Raw genomic sequence first — 18049 nt, 5'->3', positions numbered from 1 at the left:
CAGCAATAGTGAAAAGGCTCAGAAGGTTGTGAGATTAAGCTCCATTTCAGGGGGTTGAGCATGGAATCCATTAGGAGACTTTAGTGTAGTACTTAAGGAGTGCCTCACTGTAGGAGATGCCATCTTTCAGAGGAGATATTAAACCAAGGCTGCTTGCTGATGCTAAAAAATCCCATTTGACAAAGGGTCACCTGGACTCGAAACGTTAGCTGTTTTCTCTCATTACAGATGCTGCCAGACCTGCTGAGATTTTCCAGCATTTTCTCTTTGCTTTCAGATTCCAGCAGCCGCAGTAATTTGCTTTCATTTTTAAAAATCCCATGCTGCTTTCCAACAAGCAGATGTGTTCTCTCAGTGTGTTGACTGACAATGGTCCCTCAACCTACATCCCTAAGAAAGATTGTTTTGTCATTTTCTCAATGCTATTTGTGTGACCTAGCTGTCACAGTCCCCAACATTGCAACAATTAATAAAGATGGAAGAGCATTTAGATAGCACTGCCAGCCTGGCACCCTGGCAATGTCACCTGGGCACCATGGCAGTGCCACCCGGGTGCTAACCTGAAACTTCCAAGGTGCCAAGCTGGCGTGCCATGCCAGTGATTGGGCCTGCACGATGCAGGTTGCGGGAGCCCCGTGGGCCCCCTTCTAGGTGAATTGTGGCATCGGATAGGTCTGGGGTTTGCGGTGGGTGGGGGCGGGGTTGTCAGGGCGTTGAGAGATTGGGGCGCCATGTAAAAATGGTGTCCCGATGTCTTCCTACACTGTCGGAGCTCCTCAGTGCAGGCCATGACGCTAATTGTTGCTTCTGGGGAGGGGGGGGGGGGGGGGGGGGGGGGGGGGCGTTCCTTGGTGGGACACAGAAACAAGACAGAGTGCCGTTCGGTAGTGAGGTCATTCCTGACGCTACAAAACGGCAGGAACAACCCCGCTAATCCCACCCAGAATGCACTTTGTTTTATTTTGGTTAGATCGAACCTAGTTTTATTTTCCAGATTTATTAAATTCCACCATCTGCTGTGGTTGGATTTGAGGCCACGTCCCCAGAGCCTTCTGGATTACTGATACTGTGATATTCCTCCATGTCATCCTTGCCCTCTCCCTCCACCCCTCCTCAACTCTGTATCCTCAGAATCAAAAGGCTTTCCAACCAAGTACTTTTTAAGCATGATGTTAGAGCATTATAGCCCTCCAAACTGTGTTATTGAACCAGACAGGGCTCTTAACCCAAGAACATCCACTGATAGGTCACCCACATTCATTTTTTAAAAACATATTTTTATTCTAAACATTACAAAAATCATACATACACAAAAGAAACATTCAAATATAATAGTTTGTCATCTTTTGTTTTAACAAACTAACAGGAGTTCCCAGCCACCCCCTGGCCAACGCACCCCCGTCCCCCCATCCCTCCAACTGCTGGCAACAAACAGATCCTTGAAGAAGGTGGTGAATAGCTGCCACTAGGAGTAGAACCCTTCCTCCGACCTCTGATGGCATACTTAATCCTTTCCAATCTCAGAAATTCTCTCAATGTGTCCAGCCATGCCATGGCCTTAGGTGGCAGCACCAACCTCCATTCACGCAGGACCCATCACGGGGCTATCAGAGAGGCAAAGGCATTGGCCCTCTTTCCCTCAAGACTCTCAGGCAAATCCGCCGACACCTCGAAAATCACCACTAGCGAACATGGCTCCAGCCTAACCCGCACAACCTTCAACATAGTTTCAAAGAGCGAGACCCAAAGAACGAGGCCCAGAACGCAGCCAATTTTGGGCAGGACCAGAACATATGCGAGTGGTTCGCTGGCCCCCTTAGAGACCATTCACACCCGTCCGCTACAATGGGTAAGTGAATCCCCTTCAGCGCTTTCCAGAAGGTGGATGGCAAAACACCCTCATTCTGATTGACGTTAATTCCCTATGGCTGAGGCTACCTTTGCACAGAACCCCTTGTCAGCAAGGAGCACTGTGTTTATTAAAACCACCGGCTCAACCGCCAAAACCCCGATTACCATCACATATTACCGCCTACCCTCCCCCCCCCCCCCCCCCCCCCCCCCCCCCCCCCCCACCCCCGGATCTGTCACAATATCGGTTGCTGTAAAAGCCACCCTCCTGTTAAACAAGATCGCCACCCGTCTTGACCTTGCATCAACATTTGAGTGGAACTCCTGGCCCATCCATCCCTTCCTTAGACTGGTTTGATACCCAATCCGTGAATGTGTCTCCTGCAAAAAGGTTACATCGGCTTTCAAGCTCTTCAAGTGAGCAAACACCCGGGATCTTTTAACCGGACCATTTAACCCCCTCGCATTCTACATGACCATCCTGACAGGGGGTCTCTGAACCCCCGTCGTGAGGAGATCCAGCCAGACCCAGGGCTGCCTCGGTTACAGGCCCACCCAAAATGGCCACCATCACCGCCCTCACCCAAACCCATCAACAAATACACCTGCGTCACCAGAATTCTACAGCCCCCATACCCACCCCCATCGGCTTCCTATTCACCACTTCTCCCCCCTGCCCTATCCTCCCTCTCCCGTAAGATCGTCAGCCAACCCCCCAATCTCCCCCCACCCCCTCAAACAAAGAAAACTTGGCCAACCTAGGCATGCTACCTCACCCCACAAACCAGACAGAAACCCCCCACACACCAGATAGAACACCCGCCTCCCCACTCCCGCCCCCCAGCCACAATCCCCTCCTTCACATCGCTTGCCATGTGAGGGTCACTAATTATGCCAGTTAATGGGAGCAAAGAAAAGACCCAACCAGAAAAAGCCCAAACAACCCCTTACCCCACACCCCCATCCAAAATGGTACATAGATTCATAGAATTATAGATTCATAGAATTTACAGTGCAGAAGGAGGCCATTCAGCCCATCGAGTCTGCACCGGCTCTTGGAAAGAGCAGCCTACCCAAGGTCAACACCTCCACCCTATCCCCATAACCCAATAACCCCACCCAACACTAAGGGCAATTTTGGATACCAGGGGCAATTTATCATGGCCAATCCACCTAACCTGCACGTCTTTGGACTATGGGAGGAAACCGGAGCACCCGGAGGAAACCCACACACACATGGGGAGGATGTGCAGACTCCGCACAGACAGTGACCCAAGCCAGAATTGAACCTGGGACCCTGGAGCTGTGAAGTGATTGTGCTATCCACAATGCTGCCCGTACGTACCAGGAAGAACGAACCCGCACTGCCCTTGACGAGTCAAACTAACCTAATTCTCGCAGGAAAGAAACACGGAACCCAGAATAACAAAAACATCGTAAATGGTAAGAAAAAGACATGTGAACCTGTAGTTATTCAAAAACTCCCAAACTTCTCACAACCTCAATCAGATGTGCCCCAGTCCATTCTTCCTCACCAAGCCATTCGCCTCCTCTGGCATATTGAATTGGTCTCTGTCCTTAAAAGTGACCCACCGTTTCACCGGCTACAGAATTCTGAACCGTACTTTTCTATTGAAGAGCACCGTCTTGGCCTTGTTACACCTGACTTGATGTTTAACCAGGTCAGCCCAATATCCTGATCAATTTGAATGGAGTGTCCCTCTCAGCTACACTCTCACTTGGCCTTCACCCACTTTAAAATTCGCTCCTTGTCCAAATACTTGTGTAGTCAGTCAATTACCGCCCACAACAGATCCATGGATCTGGCTCCTGCTGCAGTAACTGATATCCACCTTGGGCGGTTTTGTGAAGACCCGCCTCCCCAACCAATTTCCCAAACATCTTCACCACGTACTGGTGGTGCTCACAACTTCAATTCCCCCCGGTAGCCAGATTATTCTCAGGTTTGGTTGCCTAGACCAGTTCTCCTGGTTGTCTATCCTGGCCTTCAAGCCTTTGTGGGCCTCATTCAACATTGATACTTCTGCCTCTAAAGAGACAATCCGGTCGCAGTGGTCTGAGACCGTCTCCTCCACCTCCTGAATTGTCGTGCCCACTGACTCCAATCACTGCTCCGCCTTTACATCATCACGCGAAGGGGAACCACAGCCGCCTCAATTGCCTTAGTCAGGGTCTTCCTGCCTTGCATATCTATGCTTCTGGAATGCTTCCATGATAAATTCCATGAGCTTCTCCATTGGCAATTGGGAGGACGTTGATGAGACTGCAAGGTCCGCCACGTTCTCTTTCACTCCACTACGAGTGTCCTCTGGAGCAGGGGGCTAATTTGACTTTTGCCTCATGTTTAACCCCACAGGCATCCCACACCGGAGGAGAAACCAACAAACTTCAATTATTTCAGCCTTCTTCCCACCACCACGCCCGTTTACCAGGTAAAAACGAAATCTCCAACCAGGAGCCACCCTGTGCATAACCGCTCACCTCATGACCACCACGGGAATTCCCATCCATATCCATATTGTCATTTGAAGAGAGATTGAGTCGACGAGGCATCAGTTTTGCATGTCACTCCTTAAATTCCCAACCCCAGCTTCACAAATCACTGGCTGACATCTCGCACCCTCCCCACCATCTAATCTTTGTGCTTGTTTCTCAGATCACTCTGGCACCCACCGGCACAACCCCTTCATGTCCAGTTACAGTGCCCACACATGCCATCTGAATCTGATCTATCAAGTGCGCGGCTAACAAAGCCCTCGCTTTGCCCCCGCAGGAATAGATAGCCTATAATAATCGGGAAAGGGCCAAGACGGGGGGCAGAGCACCAGAGATCCGAGTCCTCATTCCTATGAAGAATGGGCCCTGGAAATTGTGCGTTTGTCCGAGGAGAGAGCAGTCAGTCACCGACAACGAGGTTGACGTGCGCGCAGAGGTGAGGATCCACTGCCCCTTCACCCAGACGACCTGCCTCAAGTGAATTTTCATGTCAGACAAAATGATCCTTCCATCTCGCTGAGCACATGTCTATTCTTTTGCAGGATCTCCATCTGATGCCGCCAAACCATCTGGAGTCGTTCCCCCACCAGCCTGCCACCCGAGAAACCACCTTGGAGGAGAGCTCAGAGTAGACCACCATTAGCGTCACAGCTATCATCCCACCTTCCAGCGGTGCAGAGACTCACACCTCGGTGGACGACATTAGTGGACAGGCTTCTGGGGCATAATCTGGTGAATACCACACAGTTGCTGATGCACATCAGGTGAAGGTCCAGGGGGAACAGGCAGTGGGCAAGCAGAAAAACGCAGCAGCAAGCAGCAATCAAACTCTCAGCTGCAGCAACCTCCAGGCATCTGCAGCCGCCTGCAACAAGCAGCAAACACACCTGCAGCTGTGAAGTGCTCTCACAACTAACAAGGCCAATTCCTTATTAGCAATAGCCTTCAGCTGTGAAGTCAGAGGCTGCTCACAGTCGAAGGGAGTTAAAGTGACCTTCAGCATATAACCGAGAACAGACTCCGTCCTGGAAGTTTTTGGTCTGGCAGACAGGCAGCAGTTGTAGTTGTCCCTGTTATGGGTCTCCACAATATTTAAAGATGGCTTGAAAGCTTCATGGACAAAATGCCCTTCACCAACTCCTGCTCCCCAAAGCCCCGGGGCAACCCCTGACCTGGAACGCTTCAGCCCCATGACTAAGCTCAACTCCCCCTCAGGGGTCCCCCACACTGCCCCCCCCCCCCACTATCCTCCCAACCCCCACCACTAACGAGATGGAAATGAATGGAAATGTGGGTTAATGATATGCTCGCCATATTTGGGTGTGATCCGGAACTCGCTGTCAGGAACGGGCCGGTTAGAGAGCAAACTGATTTGTGCCAGATGCAACGTGATGGTTAAACCGCGCTCTGTTTATGGGGAGAGTGCAGGGGTATGGCGTGAGATTGAGGATCAGCCATCATCACACTGAATGGCGGAACAGGATTGATGGGCCGAATGGTCTAATCTTGCTCCTGTTTTCTAAGTTTCGACGGTAGATTCTGGTACTTTTCTGTGGCTGAGACGTCTTTGGTATTCAGCAGAATGAAAAAAAGAAGGTAGGGTCAAGTTGGTGAGAGATAGAGAGAGTGAGAAAATGAAAAAGGAATACAGTACTGGCTTTTCCTCCAGTTGCAGTGTGAATTTAAAAAAAAAATTGTGTTCATTTCTGAGTTTACAAAGCCAAAGGGCAGGGGAAACCTTTAATCCATCTTCTTGCTTGCTCCAAGAAACAATTCAAATTGAATCCAATTCATGGTCCCCAGAAAAGGGGCATATTACATTCAAGCTGAGAACAGGCATGGCACCTGATCCCGGGATAAAGTGCTTGTGGGTGTGAGAGTGAGCAGAGGCCGCTCTTCACGGGCTTCTCCCAGAGGAAATCGGTGTGGGTGCTGCTGGAGGAGAGGGGAGTGGTTGTTACAGAGAGACGTGTCTGTGTCCGGGGCGGAGCTGGCTGGATAGTTTCGAACAGCAAAGGGCCTGTCTCTCGTGTGAAGAGGGGAGGGACGGTGCTTGTGAAGCAAACCCGGTAGTAAAATGAAGCAGCTTGTTTGGTGCCGCTGACAGCACTGTTGTGGGAGCAGCTGATAATAGGATCCAGTCGCGTCCCGGACTGCCTGTCACTGCTAACCTACATAGTGTGACCTCTCGAGTGAATCATCAGCCGTCTAGATAACCCACAAATATCACCACACGGTAAGACTATGGTCAGATGAGATGTCGTTCAGGTCGAGCATGTGTAACTTTGTGAAAGGGTTCTGCACATGACGGCACCCTACCCCTCTCTTGCTTTACTCCTGCTAAACATGTTTCTCTTCTTGTACAATCTATTGAAAACGAACGCAGCCATCGTCCCAGAGGACCATAAGCTTCTGTCCCCTTGGCTGACTGGTGGTGAATTTAACCTGAGCGATACCACACCTCAGGTGAGGGGCAAGGTTGACAATCTATTATGAGTTCTTCCACTACTGCTTTTTTTGTGTGGGAGGGGTGACCTTAATAAATCCTAACAACTCCCTGCACTGAAAAGAAAATCCTGACCTCCCCTTATTCTCCTACTGATCTTTATGGCCTTGAATTACCAACCAGTGGGAATCATTTCTTCTCCCCTGCTTTAGCTATTGTTTTGGACACTGTTCTCCACTTGTGGCCTCTTGCCAAATTTTTTTTACCCCTACTGCGGCTGTCTCTAAACCCTGAGCTCTTGAATAACCTCCTAAAAGTCTCCACCTCTCTCTCTTATAACAGCTCCATAATCTTTAACACATAAATAAGCTTGGGCTTGCTATCATTCTATTGTCTGATTACATTCCTGAGATGTGCTACATTGGAAGTGCTATAGATGTTTAATAGAATTCCCTACAGTGCAAAAGGAGGCTATTCAGCCCATTGAGTCCGCACCAACCCTCTGAAAGAGAACCCCACCTCGGCCAATCCCCCACCCTACCCCCGTAACCCAACCTAGGGGGCGATTTAGCATGACCTATCCACATCTTTGGACTGTGGGAGGAAACTGGAGGAAACCCACGCAGACACTGGGAGAATGTCACCTAAAGTCGGAATCGAACCCGGGTCCCTGGCACTGTGAGGCAGCAGTGCTAACCATTGCGCCACCATGCCACCCTATATTTGGGGTCTCAGAATGGCCGGGACAGATGGGCGGTCTAAGAATTATGCCGACAACCAATTCAAGATTGTCAGGTGTGCAACGTGGCACATTTATACGTGCTAGAAGCTACATTCATTAATAAAGAGAACCCTGTATTTTGCAGATAGGAATAACATGTACACACATTGCAACTGCTTCAACAGAACAAAATAGGTGACAGCCATACTCTGCTTTATTTCCTAGCTTGAACGAGTAGCTAATCTGTCCATTTTGAATTTAAACAAAACTTGCTAGTTGAACTGATGTGGAGATGCCAGCATTGGACGGGGGTGGGCACAGTACAAAGTCTTTCAACACCAGGTTAAAGTCCAACAGGTTTGTTTTGAATCACTAGCTTTTGGAGCGGAGCTCCTTCATCAGATGAATGAAGAGGTGGGTTCCAGAAACACACATATGAAATTTAAAAAATGAAAATTGCTTATTGTCACGAGTAGGCTTCAATGAAGTTACTGTGAAAAGCCCCTAGTCGCCACATTCCAGCACCTGTCCGGGGAGGCTGGTACAGGAATTGAACCGTACTGCTGGCCTGCTTTATAAGCCAGCGATTTAGCTGAGAGAGCTAAAGCAGCCCCTTAGACAAATTCAGTGATGTAAGATCATACTTTGAATGCAAATCTTTACAGGTCCAGAAGGTGCGACTGGAGAGAGAGATAATCACAGATTAAAGAGGTGTGAATTGTCTCAAACCAGGACAATTGGTAAGGTTTCGCAAGCCCATGCCAGATGGTGGGGGTTGGGGGGTTGAATGTAATGCGACATAAATCCAAGGTCCCGGTTGAGGCCATACTCATGTGTGTGGAACTTGGCTATCAGTTTCTTCTCCCCGATTCTGTGTTGCCGCGTGTCCTGAAGGCCATCTTGGAGAACGCTTACCTGAAGATCAGAGGCTGCTTGCGTGCTGCTTAACTGCTTAACTCCTTGACTGCTGAAGTGTTCCTGACTGGAAGGGAACATTCCTGCCTGGCGATTGCCGTGTGATATCCGTTCATCCATTGTGGCAGCGTCTGCATGGTCTCGCCAATGTACCACTCCTCGGGACATCCTTTCCGGCAGCATATGTGATAGAATATGTTGGTCACGTCACATGAGTATGTACTGCGTACCTGGTGGATGGTGTTCTCACGTGTAATGGTGGTATCCATGTCGATGATCTGACACCTCTTGCAGAGGTTGTAAACCTCTTTAACCTGTAATGATTCCTCTCTTCAGTCACACCGTCTGGACCTGTAAATACTTAATTACCTGCAAAAACTTGCATTCAACGAATCATCTTGCATCATTGAATTTGTCTATATATGTGTTAGTGGAATCTACCTCTTCATTCACCTGAGGAAGGCGCTGCGCTACGAAAGCTGGTGATTCCAGATAAACCTGTTGGACTTTACCTGATGTTGTAAGACTAAATACTGTGTTAGTTGAACTGTCAGGTTTTAATTTAAACAAAACTTGGTAATTATACTACTAGTCATCAGTAAACAAGTGCATTCACCATAGCAACACCTCTACCAATGAGCACTCTCTTCTCAAACAATATAAATTGTTATTCCTTTTACATTTGACATTCCTGCGAAGTTCTGGTGGGTGCACAAGGACAAAGGCCCCCTCAACTTCACCCAATGCTCCATTCTAGCCCGTGCCCCCTCAAATCGCTCATGTCAACTCTACACCCCCCCATGAATCCTCCAGGCACCCTCCGATTCCTTCATGCCACCCAAGCACCCCGCATGTACTATCCTTCGATTCCATGCAGTATGCGCGGAAAATATTTGACATTCCTTGAAAAACTGAACTTCAACATCTAATAAAAGCCTCCATATAATTGAATTTGAGAGAAGAAAATGAATTGCCATTTGAAGAAAAGTTCTTGTAATCCTATAAACTGGTGTCAACAAGCCAGAAACCCACAGGCAAAATCTGTTTTTATAACTTCTTCTTGGAACAGCCACAGTTATCACTGACCTATTTTGTTCCACCTCCTTTTAAACAGGATAAAATAAATCACAGTTAACCCTTTCCTTAGCTTCGCGGACGTCATAAAGACCTAACATTAACTCTGTTCCTTCTCCACCGATGCAGCCAGACCTGCTGAGTTTATTTCCTGCTTCCAGCAGCTGCAGTACGTTTCTTTTATTCTTGAAACTGCCATTATTCTCACTACTTTCTGGGAAGGTAAGAACAGATGGTGCTCACTTCAATCTCAAAGCAGAGTGCCTGCCATTCAAGCAGATGTTTCAATTTTTTCAACTTTCAAAATCGGGATTTTTATCAGCCCGAGTGATTTAAATCACAGTAGAAAAGATGACAGTGCGGACTGATGGGATTATTCAATTCATTTTTCTTTGCATTGGAAAACACTGAACAAATACACCAACCTATGTACAGACAAATAACTTTAAGTAAAAGGACAGATCCCCGAATCGCTGTATTACAAACACAGCCACATTGCAATACTGCACCTAATAGTGACATTTAGACTTGCCTTTCAGAATGCTCCTGACTCCACAGCCGGTTTTCCATCTTCTTCACAAACTCAAACCCGGTAATGGGCTCCCAAAACCTGATGCGAGGAAATCTGACTTGAAATGGGGAACCCATCCTCAGCGGATGCAGTGTGTGTTTTGCACACTAGGCATTCCCGACCTGAAAAAAGGCCAGAGGAAAATAGTGAAGGGTCTGGAATGCAGAGGAAAGTTTAATTATTGATTTTTCTTTGGTGGGGGGGGGGGGGGGGGAGGAAATTCTAAGGTGTGGCCATCTGTGCGCTGAAAGCGTGCTACCAGAGAGCCAAGGATTGCGATCCCTTTTCTGAATAGATTCCTGTCATATTATATGTCTGGTTAGAATTCAAACACTGAACATTGTTCCATTTACTTTTCAAATATTGTTCGAGACCATGAATTAGAAAATTGTTCTGTATTGTGAAAATTACATTCTCGTATTAAGTGGCCAAATGTCTCTCAAAATTAGATGTTTTCTAACACTTTAAACCTTATCAGAATGCAACATGTTAATGAAAATGTTGGTGCTATTACCAGACTAGACTCCCAACAGTGGCTAAGATATTGGACCGACACCCAATACTTAATTTTATTTTGTAAGACTGTGCGGAAAGAATACTTTGCTCCTGCAGCGATTGCACCATGAAATAGGGATGTTATTTTAAAACAAAACTTTATTATTAATACAATATTGAACTCTTTAACAACGTACCCGAAATAGAATACAATTACCCCTTAAATAATACTACTACATGCAGTAAATACAATTCCCTTAATTGCTACCTCTATTCCCGATTAAACAACACGAAAGAAGAAAACATAAAGCTCTCGATTCACCTTGCACCTCTGGCTCTGAAAATCTTTCTGGTCTTGCAAAACAAGATTATTTTTAAAAGCATGACACTTGCAGTCAAACAGAATAACCCCAGGCATCCAACCCTCAAACTGCCACATGTCCATGGTTCAATATGTAATGATATGTATAATGTAGGAAGTGTACAGGGTTAACACGATGATATTCATGTATCTAACACTAGATGACACCACAGAGTAGTCATATAAATATATTGTGACTCCTAGAATTCTGGAAGAAGGTTGAGAGAAGGTTAGGAGAAAGGCTGAGATAGGGTGTTAGTTGTATTAGAGAGATATAGATTTCTGTAGCATAGATTTAATACTGTTCTTTTCTTAGCTATTACTAAGGTGTGTGAATCATTTAAAGTAGTGTAAATAAACTACCTTTTGTTTGAAATGCATAGCTTGATGTTCTCTGTCAGCACTATAACTTTTAGCCATCTTGAGGGCCTCCACAAGGAACATCACACAATATATTCAAAATCCTGCATTGGTCACAGTGCTTGCATTGAAAACAAATAAATGAGGTCTGCATTTGCATTGATACAGCCTCCCTTCAAATTCACAGATCTTCCCCAAACTGCTTTATAAACAATATTTTATTTTTCTGAATTGTAATTACTGCTGTTTTGTTTCATGTTTCATATTGCAGGTATGCAGCTTGCTCGTTGGCTGAAGTATATCAAAACCACACATAATCTTCTTCATTCTTCACGCAGACAAAGATTTTCCACCTCAGTGGTAAGCAGACTTTAAATTTTAGACAACGATTGGTTCATTGCAGAATTTAAAGAGACCTTTTAACCCAATCTGCAGGTTGGCTACAATTTGCTTCTTTATGCAGTGGCAAATTCAGTACTCCTCCAGGGGATCGCGCACCACTCACGGAACCACAATGTGGAATAACAGTTTTGGCTTTTGCCTTTGATTCAGTAGCTACTAACTCAACTCTAGGACTTGGGAAGGCAAGCTAGAATGACACTGCAGGAACTCGCCATACCTCCCTAGACAGCACCGTTCTAATCCGCAATCACTGCCATGTAGAAGGACAAGGTAAGCAGACACATGGGAATACCACCACCTGGAATTACCCCTCCAAACCACTCACTATCCTGGCTTTGAACTAAATTGCCATTCCTTCACAGTTGCTGGGTCAAAATCCTGGAACTCCCTTCTGTGGTGAATGTAATATATATGTTAATTCACACTGTTGGTGTAAGCGCAGTAGAGCTGTCCTACCACTAGGGGAGTAGCGCTGGGAGCACCTAGGAACTTGTACTGGGTTCCACCCTTGGTTCCGCCCATGACTCCTCCCCCTAGTGCAGCTGTATAAGTACCCGTGTCCAGAGTCAGCCTGGGTCACTACAAGTTCATCGACAGGTAACAGGCTGGTTCTGAAGTAAGTCGATTAAAGCCTAGATTCACATCGGAAACACGTGTCTGGTGAATTGATGGTTCCATCACCTTCCCAACAGCAATTTGGGTGTACCTACACCACATGGATTGCAGCAGTTCAAGAAGGCAGTTCACCACAACCCTTGAAGGCAATTAGGGATGGGCAACAAATTCTGGGCTAGCCAGCGACACCAACATCCTGTGACTGAATGATGAAAAGAAAAGTGCTGAGCAGAGACCCATTTTCCCCTTGCAGGTTGTTTCTATTCACATAATCATCAAATGCCTCGATGAGCCTGCCTCCACTACACTTCCAGGCACTGCATTCCAAACCTGAACCACCTCGCTGAAAAGTTCCTCACATCTTATTTGCTTCTTTTGCAAATCGGTAAATTTATGCCCTCTTGTACTTGATCCTTTTATGAGTGGGAAAACAGTTCTCTCTATCTAATCTGTCCAGTCCCCCCCTCACATCTCTGCATCTACCCAATCTCCAGCATGTCCAAGTCCTTTTGAAATGCATACAGTTGTCTTCACTGTTTACAATACTTTCAAGTTTTGTATCATTCCCAACTTTTGAAATTATCCCCTGGACACCAATTAATATATATCAGGATAGCAAAGGTTACAATACTGACCACTGGAGATCTGAATTTTTAATCCTGCTAGTTTAATATTACTGTTGCACACGTTGTTGTCAAGGTTGCAATCATTCTAGTTATGTTGTAATTCAATCTTCATCCTCTGACTCTTTTAACTCTGGATTGCCTCCATCCACCCTGATCCTCCTTCATGTCAAGAACCTCATCCACTCATCATCCAGCCGTATCTGCTTTTCCATTGCTGATTCCATGCTATATTCGTCTACCTTCCATAAATGGAATATTATTTTTGCTGATGACTTTTGTTCCCCTTGTCGTACAGTGGTCCTATCCTGCCCCGTCCTGCGGGCCTTCATCCATCCCACAATAATAATATACTTAACAAATATTGTTGTAAAAATGTAACACTATATAGAATGTGATGCCATGAATCAACGATGAAGCAGAGGCGTTTGAACTTCCTAGCCTTGATGACGTAACATTGTGCCTTTTGTTACGATCTCAGTTGGTGAGATAACTGGATGGGAAGCTCCTAGAATGGGACCCTGGCTCAAAAGACTTCAACGTTTACTTTTTTTGTAATAAACTGTGGAGGAACAGAGTCAAAGGACTGCGAATTAGTTTTTATAACAAGATGAAAAAATGTTAAACATGAAAAAACTGGATTCTGATACAATACTTCTTTACTCCCCCCCCCCCCCCCCCCCCTTAGTTTATCAAATACACACAGATTTTAAGACTAACATGGAAGTATATCTTAAGCTACAACTGTCTCATTAACACAGTCCCTTTAAGTACAATTAGTTTCTGTAGATTTCTCCTCGGAATCCCCCAGATTATTATCACATGAGTTTCCAAACCCCACTCATTAAAACACGGTTTGAAATCTTCTTTCAAAGTAATGTTCCCATTAGCGTTTTGCATTCTGAAATTGTCTGGTTTTCCAAATGATTCGTTTAAACAAAGTGTCCACTCCATCTTTTTAAAAAACCCAGTATCTAGGGTTTACCACTTCCTCTTTAGGATTTCTTTGTCTTGATTGCTGTACACGCTGTTAACAATTGCTTTAACTTTAATTTCCCAAAATCTGTTAAAAATGGCATCAAACTTCTGAGTTTGAAGTCTGTTTTCTCAGTTTAAATCTGGTTACTACAATTGTCTCTTTAACTCATAACGCTTTGTTTACTCTTCCCTGAAACTCTTCTGAACAGTGCCTTGGTCTCTGTTCTCTTAACTTCAGCTGTCTTAAGACATTCTTTCTGTTCCATTTCCCTGGTTATCTGGACTGTAACTGTTTTTTTTGGGAGGCCTATCTCTTTGCACGTCCCATCCTGTCCAATATTCTGGCATGGTTGAGAGATGTTCACTGCCTGGTATCCTTATTCAACTGCTAACAAATTCAGCTGTAACTAAGAACCAAAGTAATTCCTTTCCTCTGGAAAGTAACCTCTTGTTGCTAAGCAATGACTTATCCTTCTTTAGGCTTTTATTTACCCTTCATGATGTAACCCCTACACATAAAAAGTACAATAGAATCACAGTTCAAATTTAACCAACCCCAACACATAAAAAACACTTTTGTCCAACATGAACCTACTATAGGTTTTACCCTTCCTTCTACAGATACATTAAATTAAACCTACTTCTTTCTAATATTTACCAATACAAATATAAATCCCTTAAAACTGCCTTTGTTTTCGTAACGGTTTTCACAACCTTGATAGAACTACCACTGGTTACATGCAACTATTGGCAACTATGCCGGGTAAGGAATCTAAATAGAGGAAGTTTTTGTTTTATAAATTTAGAGTACCCAATTAAGTTTTTTCCAATTAAGGGGCAATTTAGTGTGGCCAGTCCACCTACTCCGCACATCTTTGGGTTATGGGATGAAACCCATGCAGACACGGGGAAAATGTGCAAACAGTGACCCGGGGCCGGGATCGAACCCAGGTCCTCAGCGCCGTAGACAGCAGTGCTAACCGCTTGGCTGATAGATGTTTAGCTGCTGTAGTATAAGGATCAAAGGTTCTGCTGCTTTTCCACAAAACACCTCTAATTTCCTTCAACAGACTTTGCACAAAACTCTAACAAGAGTGCACATCTTCCCATATGGATTTATTGTCAATGTGACATTCAATAGGTATATTTCCCAAATCCCCTAATCCCAAAATTTCTGTCAATATCTGAGATATATAAAAGGCCATATGCACCGCCTCTACAAAGCTTAATGTCTCAGCAACCAAAGTGTTTTTGACCACTCTCCTTATTTTCTTTGTTTCCCATACAAGAGGGCAACATTTACCATCGTTCCCCAAAAGGAAAATTATAAAACCTCCTGCGCTTGAAACCCCATCGCATAAATTTGCATAGGACGCATCACTATAAACTATGAGTGAATGGGCTAGGGTCTGGCAGATGGAATACAATGTTGACAAATGTGAGGTTATCCATTTTGGTAGGAATAACAGCAAAAGGGATTATTATTTAAACGATAAAATATTAAAGCATGCCGCTGTGCAGAGAGACCTGGGTGTGCTAGTGCATGAGTCACAGAAAGTTGGTTTACAGGTGCAACAGGTGATTAAGAAGGCAAATGGAATTTTGTCCTTCATTGCTAGAGGGATGGAGTTTAAGACTAGGGAGGTTATGTTGCAATTGTATAAGGTGTTAGTGAGGCCACACCTGGAGTATTGTGTTCAGTTTTGGTCTCCTTACTTGAGAAAGGACTTACTGGCACTGGAGGGTGTGCAGAGGAGATTCACTAGGTTAATTCCAGAGCTGAAGGGGTTGAATTATGAGGAGAGGTTGAGTAGACTGGGACTGTACTCGTTGGAATTTAGAAGGATGAGGGGGGATCTTATAGAAACATTAAAAATTATGAAGGGAATAGATAGGATAGATGCGGGCAGGTTGTTTCCACTGGCGGGTGAAAGCAGAACTAGGGGACATAGCCTCAAAACAAGGGGAAGTAGATTTAGGACTGAGTTTAGGAGGAACTTCTTCACCCAAAGGGTTGTGAATCTATGGAATTCCTTGCCCAGTGAAGCAGTTGAGGCTCCTTCATTAAATGTTATTAAGGTAAAGATAGATAGTTTTTTGAAGAATAAAGGGATTAAGGTGTTCGGGCCGGAAAGTGGAGCTGAGTCTACAAAAGTTCAGCCATGATCTCATTGAATGGCGGAGCAGGCTCGAGAGGCCAGATGGCCTACTCCTGCTCATAGTTCTTATGTTCTTAAGTGCTTAAGGTCATCTAAAACAGGGAACCTCAAAACACACCTGCATTTTTTAGATTGGCCAACGCTTTATTTGCTCTAATCATGTCTTCCACTTTGGGATCATTCATTTTTATATTCAACTCTAAGACATCAAAACTCACGTCCGGTCTAGTCTGTCTACCTAACTAATTCAATTGCCCAATTAAACTTCGCAGTTGCTCTTTTTCCATCTTTGAAACCATTGCGTCTTTTGTGAAACCCGGCCACGACTAATTGCTATTGGGCTCATGCAATCCAAATAAGATTGCTGCCATAAAGTAGCCCCTAACTTAGTCTGTCCGATTTCTAGTCCAATATATTTGAATGCACCGGAAGCCTGACTTCCAACTCTGAATTCTTTGCTCAAGCCAGAGATTACAATAGCTTCAAAATCACTAGCCCCACCCCACAAAAAATCATCGACATGCATCATAAAAGATTTCCTTTATAGTGCCAGTAAAACATTGCCGGATCTGCTTTCAACTGGCAACAGCCTAACTAACTAAACTGACCTTACCGAAAAGTACCAGACTCTAGACGCATCATTCAATCCATATACACATTTGTTCAACTTCCCTTCTGTGTTAGCGGCCTCTTTCGGAGGACGGAGAAAAATGTCTCTTTGGAGCTGACGCTCCTGCAAAAAGGCTGCTTTTATATCTATAGATTTGCATTCCCATACCTTTGTGGCTAATAGAGCCAAGAAGATCTTTAGAATAACCTTTCCTACCGTTGGTGAATCTACCTTTAAATGGAAATGGAAATCACTTATTGTCACGAGTAGGCTTCAATAAAGTTACTGTGAAAAGCCCCTAGTCGCCACATTCCGCCGCCTGTCCGGGGAGGCTGTTACGGGAATCGAACCGTGCTGCTGGCCTGCTTTAAAAGCCAGCAATTTAGTCCAGTGAGCTAAACCAGCCCCTAAATCCTGATCATCTAAGTTTTCTTCAAATCCCCTTGCCACAAGCCTGGCCTTTGCTTTATAAGTTCCATCCGGAAGAACCTTTTCCATGCAAATCCATCTGTGGGATAGAGCTCTTTATCCCCTATCCGGTACTTCCGTGTATACCCCAAATTCACTCCAACTATGCAGTTCTTGCTGTTTGGCATCTTTGATAACTTTTTCATCTAATTGATTGGAAGCCACCAAAATCTCACGTGCATGTGGGCTTCTACTCCTATCATTATTCATAGTCTTACTCATGTTCCGAGATCTTGGTAAACTACGTCCCTCTCCCGCCTGGTATCTCGTTCTGTACTGCTACTGCTTGATCTTTCCCTTCTGCTGTGGGATGTCCTTTCAATAGTTCTCAACCTTTTCCTATGGACCTATTCACTATCCAATGTACTATCAGAACTGGCACTGCGTTTCTGTGCCCTCCATTTTTGAACTTCGCTTTCCCAATCCATTGTCTTGACTCCAACCTCTCAATGCTGTACATTCAACCAATGTTTATACTTTCCAGTGGCCTTCCCTGCTCTATTAAAAGTTGCATCCTTCCATTGTCTAGACCCTTCAGGCAAGTATGTCACTTTTGTCCCAACTTTTGGCATTTGCCCTTTCAGAAAAATGGCCTGTTCTAATTCATCAGACATGTTGTAGAAACCCTGTCTATATCAGTTAACTGGTCCTCATAGTTCTGTAACACGTGCATACCAGATGACTCGGGTTCCTCGTCATGTCTGTCTGCTCTGTCTATATTTGAAAATTTGTAATCTGTACCCATTATCCTTGATGAATGTACCCTAACAGTTTGATTACCATGTTGCAAAATAATTGTTTTGCCATCTATGCCTATGATCTTCCCTGAGCCTTTCCATTCATTAGAATTGTCTCTCTTATAGTATACCATGTCTCCTTGCTG

At 45.0% G+C, this 18049-nt stretch overlaps 1 protein-coding gene across 1 annotated transcript in view; it reads left to right on the top strand.

Annotated features, from left to right (window-relative positions):
* Positions 1-6339: 6339 nt before the first annotated feature.
* Positions 6340-18049, top strand: part of LOC119964384 (kynurenine--oxoglutarate transaminase 3-like) — an 89092-nt gene continuing 77382 nt past the window's right edge. Inside the window, exons 1-2 of the mRNA XM_038793782.1 lie at positions 6340-6604; positions 11583-11671. Coding sequence (XP_038649710.1) covers positions 11585-11671 — 87 coding nt within the window. The 5' untranslated portion in view covers positions 6340-6604; positions 11583-11584. The remainder of the gene's footprint in view (positions 6605-11582; positions 11672-18049) is intronic.

This window comes from Scyliorhinus canicula, chromosome 4 (assembly GCF_902713615.1).
Source record: "Scyliorhinus canicula chromosome 4, sScyCan1.1, whole genome shotgun sequence".
Taxonomy (NCBI): Eukaryota; Metazoa; Chordata; class Chondrichthyes; order Carcharhiniformes; family Scyliorhinidae; genus Scyliorhinus; species Scyliorhinus canicula.
The sequence above is the reverse complement of the archived record's forward strand: the minus strand, read 5'-3'. Positions and strand labels throughout refer to the sequence as shown.